Genomic DNA, 10,000 nt, shown 5'->3' with positions numbered 1-10,000 from the left:
TAATTATGACATAACATTGAAGGTTGTGCAATATTTAGACTTATGGATGCCACCCGTTAGATAATATACGGAACGGTTCCGTATTTCACTGAAAGAATAAACATCTTGTTTTCGAAATGATCGTTTCCGGATTTGATTAATTATTATTATTATTAATTATTATTAATGACCAAAGGCTCGTATTTCTGTGTGTTATTATGTTATAATTAAGTCTATGATTTGATATTTGATAGAGCAGTCTGACTGTGCGATGGTAGGCAGCAGCAGGCTTGTAAGCATTCATTCAAACAGCACTTTGGTGCGTTTGCCAGCAGCTCTTTGCTATGCTTCAAGCCTATCAACTCCCGAGATTAGGCTGGTGTAACCAATGTGAAATGGCTAGCTAGTTAGCGGGGTGCGCGCTAATAGCGTTTCAAACTTCACTCGCTCTGAGACTTGGAGTAGTTGTTCCCCTTGCTCTGCATGGGTAACGCTGCTTCGAGGGTGGCTGTTGTCGATGTGTTCCTGGTTCGAGCCCAGGTAGCGGTGAGGAGAGGGATGGAAGCTATACTGTTACACTGGCAATACTAAAGTGCCTATAAGAACATCCAATAGTCAAAGGTATATGAAATACAAATGGTATAGAGAGAAATAGTCCTATAATTCCTATAATAATTACAACCTAAAACTTCTTACCAGGGAATAATGAAGACTCATTTTAAAAGGAACCACCAGCTTTCATATGTTCTCATGTTCTGAGCAAGGAACTTAAACGTTAGCTTTCTTACATGGCACATATTGCACTTTTACTTTCTTCTCCAACACTTTGTTTTTGCATTATTTAAACCAAATTGAACATGTTTCATTATTTATTTGAGGCTAAATTGATTTTATGTATGTATTATATTAAGTTAAAATAAGTGTTCATTCAGTATTGCTAAAAAAATTGGCCGATTAATCGGTTATGGCCTTTTTTGGTTCTCCAATAATCGGTATCGGCGTTGAAAAATCATAATCAGTCAACCTCTAATATCAGGTGCCTTTTTCCTAGAGCCAAGTCTGGTATAGGCCATTGCATCAAAGTATTTCCCATGGGATGTCAACATCAGTTTGCTGAATATGTCTATTCCAATGTGCACCTACAGGTACTGCAGTTAAACTCAATGGTGTATCTCACTTCTGAGTCGACCTCCATATCTTAAACGTCAGATCTGGGCTGTAAAGTTTTGAATACACGAGAGGAGGGGGAAAGACAGAAGGGGAAAACCTTCCACCCCTCCTCCAATTACCCAGCCTCAACTCTGCTCTACGTCTCCACTTCAATGCGGAATTAAAAACACTTTAATTGAATTTCTCACTTTGACTTTGGGGAGTCACCCATGTCACCCAAATAGGTGTCCCTGCCCACCCCTTGGAATAATGCGAGGCTGGTACCAAAGCCAACCTCTCTGCATCCAACTCCATCTCTCCTTCCCTATCACTCCTTTACTGTGTAAGTCATTTGGGTACACGGCCAGAGGGTTTGACCTGTGCTCCTTTGAAATGTATTAGCACGCTGCCCAAAAATCTATTGTATATTCCTTTGGCTTGCTGACGAATCGTCGTGACAACACCAAGGTGAGTCCAGGTGTCAGACTGTGGCCTCCGCAGGGAGGGAGGGAGAGAGAAAAAGAGTGAGGGAGAGAGGGAGAGAGACTTATCAGATGTGTAATGAAAAGATATGGACTCCGATTAAGATGGTGATAGATGAGACAGTGCAGTTAATAAAGCGTATTTATCTTTCCGAGACAAGGAGGAAGGTCGGACACAGGGCCTGTTCCTACGATCAGATGCTGCTGTTAAAGGGTTGTGATGCGTCACCTTACCAGGAAAAACTCTTGGCCCTAGTTATAGCCTATAGGTCCCAGAGTTTTCACATGGTCAGGAAAAAGTCCTGGCCCTAAAAGGAGTAACCTGATAAGGGAAAACTCTGAGCCTTCGCTGCAGGCTATAACTAGGGCCTGGAGTTTTTCACAGTCAGGTTTTAATGGTTAGGAAAAACTCTTGTCCCTATAGCTAGGAGTTTGACATCATGCATCAATGGGCACTTCAGCTTGAAATCACTCTTAGTGGTATTTCAAAGCAACCAAATGCAGTGACTGACTCAAAAACAAGACAGTCAACGCCATAATCACCTGAACAGATGGTCATTGTGCGTAACACAAAAGTTAGCTCTACATTTGACTAGCTAACATGATTGTATTCTCCCAGTTGGCTCATTAATCCTGGACTGGTGTGGGGAGAAGAACACAGAACACAACCAAACTGTGCTATTCTGGGGTGTTTGGCTCTGTGAGTCATCACAGACACAGGAGCTCAAAGAGACAGAGTGGAGCTCTATTTGTGAGTGTGTGTGTTTGTGTGTGCATGTGTGTGTGCGAGATAGTATGTGTGTTAGTGATGTGCAGTTTGTGAACGATTCAGTCTTTTTGAACGATTACTTTTACTGACTCAAGAGTCATGATTCGTTTTTCTAAGTGACTCATTAATTTTAGTCATTGGTTTGACCTGCTAGTGCTGGTCACAATGAGTCCTACAGCAGGATTAATACACGCTCCTCTGGCCCAACGCCTCCAGAGATGTGTTCAGCGCCTCCAGAGATGTGTTCAGCACCTCCAGAGATGTGTTCAGCTGCTCCAGAGATGTGTTCAGCAGCTCCAGAGATGTGTTCAGCAGCTCCAGAGATGTGTTCAGCACCTCCAGAGATGTGTTCAGCGGGTCCAGAGATGTGTTCAGCGGCTCCAGAGATGTGTTCAGCAGCTCCAGAGATGTGTTCAGCGCCTCCAGAGATGTGTTCAGTGGCTCCAGAGATGTGTTCAGCAGCTCCAGAGATGTGTTCAGCAGCTCCAGAGATGTGTTAAGCACCTCCAGAGATGTGTTCAGCGGGTCCAGAGATGTGTTCAGCGGCTCCAGAGATGTGTTCAGCAGCTCCAGAGATGTGTTCAGCGCCTCCAGAGATGTGTTCAGTGGCTCCAGAGATGTGTTCAGCGCCTCCAGAGATGTGTTCAGCGCCTCCAGAGATGTGTTCAGCGCCTCCAGAGATGTGTTCAGCGCCTCCAGAGATGTGTTCAGCGCCTCCAGAGATGTGTTCAGCACCTCCAGAGATGTGTTCAGCGGGTCCAGAGATGTGTTCAGCGGCTCCAGAGATGTGTTCAGCAGCTCCAGAGATGTGTTCAGCTGCTCCAGAGATGTGTTCAGCTGCTCCAGAGATGTGTTCAGCTGCTCCAGAGATGGGTTCAGCTGCTCCAGAGATGTGTTCAGCTGCTCCAGAGATGTGTTCAGTGGCTCCAGAGATGTGTTCAGCTGCTCCAGAGATGTGTTCAGCTCCTCCAGAGATGTGTTCAGCTCCTCCAGAGATGTGTTCAGCGCCTCCAGAGATGTGTTCAGCGGCTCCAGAGATGTGTTCAGCGCCTCCAGAGATGTGTTCAGCTGCTCCAAAGGCTCCAGAGATGTGTTCAGCGCCTCCAGAGATGTGTTCAGCTGTTCCAGAGATGTGTTCAGCTCCTCCAGAGATGTGTTCAGCTCCTCCAGAGATGTGTTCAGCGCCTCCAGAGATGTGTTCAGCGCCTCCAGAGATGTGTTCAGCTGCTCCAAAGGCTCCAGAGATGTGTTCAGCGCCTCCAGAGATGTGTTCAGCGCCTCCAGAGATGTGTTCAGCGGCTCCAGAGATGTGTTCAGCTGCTCCAGAGATGTGTTCAGCTGCTCCAGAGATGTGTTCAGCGGCTCCAGAGATGTGTTCAGCTGCTCCAGAGATGTGTTCAGCAGCTCCAGAGATGTGTTCAGCAGCTCCAGAGATGTGTTCAGCTGCTCCAGAGATGTGTTCAGCTGCTCCAGAGATGTGTTCAGCTGCTCCAGAGATGTGTTCAGCGGCTCCAGAGATGTGTTCAGGCTCCAGAGATGTGTTCCAACCACCACTTGGCGTGTGTGTGTTTGCATCTGTGTGTGTGTGTGTGTGTGTGAGAGAGAGAGAGAGAGGATATACTGTGTGTATGTGTATCTGTGTGAGAGAGAGAGATTGTGTGTGTGTGTTTGTGTTCAGACAGAGACTCTGCTCTGAAGGCATTAACTCAAACCTGCTGCCGTCACATAAGAGCAACGGGGGGGTGATGTGATGAACTGACAATGACATTAACAATTAACTACAGACACAGAAATTAGGCTAAACACAAATCTAAAAATAGCAACATAGACACATACAAACAGACAATTCAGACCTGGGTTCAAATAGCATTTGTTTTTCTTTTTTTCAAATACCTAAGCTGTGCGTGATTGATCTTTTCTGACGCAATGGAACCAATGGAGGCATCCCAAAAGTGCAAACGACTCCCATTCCAGGTGTTTGAAAAACAACCCAGGTCTGCTCCAATGACTAACAGCAAACGAGCAAGCTTTTGGCGCGCACACACACACTCTCCCAATCTCTTTCTCTCTCTCTCCATTTTTCTCTCTCTCTGAGCAGTAGCCCACTAAGGCCTCCTAGTTGCCAGAGTGCTTTGGCCCCCTCTGTGAAGGAAACAATCTCAAGAAAGGAACAACAGGCGGACTGGTCCCACCGTCTTGGCAGACAGGTAATTTAATATGGGCTCTTGGCCTCACACCAGCAGGCAAATGCTCTGCGCTCCACTTCGCTGCAAACTAGACCCCCTCTTCTCCCGTAGCGATGGAAACAGTTGAAAGGGGTCTGTTGCCAGATAGACTTTTCTCAAAGAAATTATCCTTGTTTCCAAAGCAGACACGGATCACAGCCGCCTTGCATTGTGTTCCACAGCTTAACTTGGGCGCTAAAGCAAGGGTTTGGCCTCCGGCTGGAAAAGAGAGAGGCAGTGTAAAGGTTTTCCTCCTCTTCGTCTGAAGAAGAGGTGTAGCAAGGATCGGACCAAGATGCGGCGTGGTAAGTGTCCATGGTTGTTTATTTAAAAACATAAACTGAACACTCAATGAATACAAAACAATAAACGTGAACAAAACCGAACCAGTACCGTGTGGCGAACAAACATAGACATGTAAACAATCACCCACCAAACAACAGTGAGACCCAAGCTACCTAAGTATGATTCTCAATCAGAGACAACTAACGACACCTGCCTCTGATTGAGAACCATACTAGGCCGAACACGGAAAACCAACCAAGAAACACAAAACATAGAATGCTCACCCATCTCACGTCCTGACCAACTAAAACAAACAAATAACACAAGAACTAGGGTCAGAACGTGAGAGATAGAGATAGAGAGAGAGAGAGAGAGAGAGAGAGAGAGAGAGAGAGAGAGAGAGAGAGAGAGAGAGAGAGAGAGAGAGAGAGAGAGAGAGAGAAAGGAGCAGGGAAAGAGAACGAAAGAGAGAGGAACTGGGAAAGAGAACGAAAGAGAGAAAGAGAGAGGAACGGGGATAGAGAACGAAAGAGAGAAAGAGAGAAGAACGGGGAAAGAGAACGAAAGAGAGAAAGAGAGAGGAACGGGGAAAGAGAAATTAAATAAATGTACAGGATCAGTGGAAGACTGAAGGAAGAATAAGGACGGCGCTCAGAAATATATGAGGGATCATAATTCAGTCGGTGATAAGGTACAATACAAGGATAGGGGCCTTAATAAAATTCATATAAACCCTACTGTATCTTTGTGCGGTGAAGCAAGGGGCCTTTGTTTTAACACGCTGAGTTTATGGACGTATGAATCGTATGATATTGGCATATGCCTATTGCTCAGATGTGGAGCCACTCAGTGGGGGAGGTGTGGGCTAACACACCAAGTTTATGGACGTATGAATGGTATGAATGGTTGAATGGTGTGATATTGGCACGTGCTTATTGCTCAGATTTGGAGCCGCTCAGTAGGGGAGGCACGGGCCGTTTGTATTGCAGAGTCTCGTTAAGGATGTTTCATTAACGAGGCATGTTTCATACATAGCTCTGTCATGGTAGCCTGGTTAAAACAGACTGAATGTGATGAGCGTAGGGTTCTGTGTGATTTAACCAGGCTAATTTGTTGGCTTCCTCCATGCCAGTATATCCCATGGGTTTCTCCATCACATGTTCACTGACCAAAAGTCAGCAAAGAGCAAGTCACAATCCTCCGTAGCATGTCTCATCAAAACAATACATCAACAACAACAATCGCTTCCCTGCCTAGGTGTGAGACCAGATTTGAGTCATCTGAACCCCTTTAAGAGTACGTCAAAAGTTATCTGTAATCGGGCAAACGCCCCCCCCCCCCCCCCCCGCAACGGAATTTACATGGTCAGGTTCAGTGTGTTTCTTTCTCCCTCAGTTTTGATCAATGCAAAGTGTGTGTATCCGTGTGTGTCCTTGTGCGTGTGTATGATTGGGGGCTCACTATGTCTGCGGGGTGTGATTGAGCCTGAGCAGTCCCCCGTCACAGCCAAGGAAGAAGTTATCAATCAGAGGGCCCACGCTGCAGATGCTGCTCACCAGCTAACCACCAGGCCACACAGCAATGTATGAGGGGGGGGGGGGGGTGTAAGAGAGAGGAGAAGTTCAAAGAAGTGAGAGAGTGAGAGGGGTAAGCGGGATGGAGAGAGTAAGAAAGATAGAGAAAGCGACAGAGAGAGAGAGAAAGTAAGAGAGACAGAGACAGCGAGACAGAGACAGAGTGCACCAGTGGACCAAGTAGCAAATCCTCTTCCATTGCAGCAGTGTGGTCAAAAACACACACAGCCACTTGGGTAAATCCAGTGGGTGTGTAGTAATGATCCTACATACAGTATATATGGCATCGCAGCCAAGAGTGGTATCTGGAAGCCGTACTGTACTGTCAGTTGTAGCTGAGATGCAATTAACAATCATCACATCCTGTGTTCTCTGTGTGTCACCTGTATACATACTTTATGCATACGGATTCATTCAACCCAACTACGGGAGGGAAGACATGCATACACAATCTTGGTACTGTGTCCCAAATGGCAGCGTATTCCCTATATAGGGCACTAGTTTTCAACAGAAACAGATGCAGAATTATCTGAGCAAACAATTCTGTTACTTTGACTGTAAAGAAAATAGTACATGATCAATACAAGATTAAAAGTGATACAGTTTACAAAGTATGGGTGACAAGTAAGTGGACATGAACCTTCAAATGTGACTGATTGACATGCACACCAGAGAAAGTAGATCCACTTTCTTTCCAGAGTTGTTGCCTTGGCAGGGAACTACACTTTTACAGGGAACTACACTTATGACCGAGAAGGGATATTGTATGTCACACAATGTGTTAAATAATGTGAATCAATGCACCTGTTCTGTATTTAATTGCTGAATCTCCCCTAGCTTTGTCTACCGACTGTTGACATCTGTCTCAAAGCTTTATTGATTCCCGTGAAAGAAGTCAAGATCAGTACACTGTGTGTAAGGTGAATGCAAGGAGGAACTAATTGCATTTTTGTTATGTTTGGTTTGAAAGTGCTTGCATTGTGGTGATTGAATGAAGGCTTTCAGTGAATCATTGAGCAGGGTAAACAGGGTCTCAATCTTGACGGACGTAAATGGAAAATGTCTACTACCAATCGGTGGCCCTGCATATCTATTCAGATTAGTTCTCATAGTTTATAGAAGAAACATTTGAAATATTCTCAGTTGTTTGAATGATGCTACGGCATACAATAACTACATGATCCTATGTTATGAATGAATGCTTTCACGAACATAGACATGGATGCCATGTCATACTGTACCTACAGTATCATTCATTCACAGTATTTCAATGGAGTTTCTTTCAATTCAATCGCCCTACAGCTTGTCCTTGTGGTAAACAAAAGGACGGAGATCTTAAAAGACCTCAAAAACACATGTCATGTAGTCCTGTCCTGCAGTCAAATTACTTAGTGGCCTCGTGGGTGGAATGTTATTCATATTTTTCTTAATTTCACCATTAATAAATATTCTTTTTTTTAAACTCGCCAAAAATCAGGTGTTTCTATGTCAAACAGTTTTGTTATATTTAAGTCTTCTGTGATGTATATAAAGTGTAATATTGGGTTGCAAACTCAAAATTCAATACATTTCAACTCTATATTGGACATTGTATAAGTATCTTCTTTCTTTTTAAGAACATAACCATGTGTGTGAGCTGTATACTTTTGTTCCAAACAAGATGTGTTTAAGACTACCTAGAAACACTATGCGACTCTGATTTAGCCCACTGCAGTAAAAGGTTAACAGCAATCATCTTTCAATCATTTCATGAATGTAACAGACACTTTCAAGTTAGTTATCTGAAAATATAACTTTCTGAATCCAAAGACTGCTGTTGGTTGATTTAAGATACACAGTGCAGAGGTCATCAAACCACCAATGCTGATAAACTACATCACAATTTGGTAGGTCTATCTACTGTGCATCATTATAATGCCTTTGATGGGTCCAGTCACCCAACAATGCGGCATATAGAGGTTAAAACATGATATGGAGAGATCTATAGCGTCTTGTTTTAGATTCATTTAGGAAATGTATAGGTCCTCAATCTTGAATAATGTACCAGATCTTCTTTATACAGAGACAGATCATAACCCTATTGTAACACAAGGCCTAAGCCTCAGATATGGAAAACTGGAGAGGGGATTTTTATCAGTTTTATAAAGTCACCTGGATGTGGAAAACTGGAGCGGGGGATTTGATCCGTTTTATAAAGTCACCTGGATGTGGAAAACTGGAGCAGGGGATTTGATCCGTTTTATAAAGTCACCTGGATGTAGAAAACTGGAGCGGGGGATTTGATCCGTTTTATAAAGTCACCTGGATGTAGAAAACTGGAGCGGGGGATTTGATCCGTTTTATAAAGTCACCTGGATGTGGAAAACTGGAGCGGGGGATTTGATCAGTTTTATAAAGTCACCTGGATGTAGAAAACTGGAGCGGGGGATTTGATCCGTTTTATAAAGTCACCTGGATGTAGAAAACTGGAGCGGGGGATTTGATCCGTTTTATAAAGTCACCTGGATGTAGAAAACTGGAGCGGGGGATTTGATCAGTTTTATAAAGTCACCTGAATGTAGAAAACTGGAGCGGGGGATTTGATCAGTTTTATAAAGTCACCTGGATGTAGAAAACTGGAGCGGGGGATTTGATCAGTTTTATAAAGTCACCTGGATGTAGAAAACTGGAGCGGGGGATTTGATCAGTTTTATAAAGTCACCTGGATGTAGAAAACTGGAGCGGGGGATTTGATCCGTTTTATAAAGTCACCTGGATGTAGAAAACTGGAGCGGGGGATTTGATCCGTTTTATAAAGTCACCTGGATGTAGAAAACTGGAGCGGGGGATTTGATCAGTTTTATAAAGTCACCTGGATGTAGAAAACTGGAGCGGGGGATTTGATCCGTTTTATAAAGTCACCTGGATGTGGAAAACTGGAGCGGGGGATTTGATCCGTTTTATAAAGTCACCTGGATGTAGAAAACTGGAGCGGGGGATTTGATCGGTTTTATAAAGTCACCTGGATGTGGAAAACTGGAGAGGTGGATTTTCAGCGCTTTTATAAAGTCACCTGGATGTAGAAAACTGGAGCGGGGGATTTGATCTGTTTTATAAAGTCACCTGGATGTAGAAAACTGGAGCGGGGGATTTGATCCGTTTTATAAAGTCACCTGGATGTGGAAAACTGGAGCGGGGGATTTGATCCGTTTTATAAAGTCACCTGGATGTAGAAAACTGGAGTGGGGGATTTGATCCATTTTATAAAGTCACCTGGATGTAGAAAACTGGAGCGTGGGATTTGATCCGCTTTATAAAGTCACCTGGATGTAGAAAACTGGAGTGGGGGATTTGATCAGTTTTATAAAGTCACCTGGATGTGGAAAACTGGAGAGGTGGATTTTCAGCGCTTTTATAAAGTCACCTGGATGTAGAAAACTGGAGCGGGGGATTTGATCTGTTTTATAAAGTCACCTGGATGTAGAAAACTGGAGCGGGGGATTTGATCCGTTTTATAAAGTCACCTGGATGTAGAAAACTGGAGCGGGGGATTTGATC

General features: G+C 44.0%; 2 protein-coding genes across 2 annotated transcripts in view; one reads left to right on the top strand and one right to left on the bottom strand.

Moving 5' to 3' along the window:
• The window catches only part of LOC139393229 (protein FAM3C-like), an 823,321-nt gene that overhangs the window by 262,853 nt on the left and 550,468 nt on the right, over positions 1-10,000 (top strand). The window lies entirely within an intron of this gene.
• Positions 2,563-3,954, bottom strand: LOC139392951 (C-type lectin domain family 4 member F-like). Its single transcript, XM_071141261.1, has one exon. The coding sequence runs from the start codon at positions 3,952-3,954 to the stop codon at positions 2,563-2,565; it is 1,392 nt and encodes a 463-aa protein (XP_070997362.1).

The sequence above is a fragment of the Oncorhynchus clarkii genome, chromosome 33 (genome assembly GCF_045791955.1).
Source record: "Oncorhynchus clarkii lewisi isolate Uvic-CL-2024 chromosome 33, UVic_Ocla_1.0, whole genome shotgun sequence".
NCBI classification, from domain to species: Eukaryota; Metazoa; Chordata; class Actinopteri; order Salmoniformes; family Salmonidae; genus Oncorhynchus; species Oncorhynchus clarkii.
This window is presented reverse-complemented; position numbering and strand designations above follow the sequence as displayed.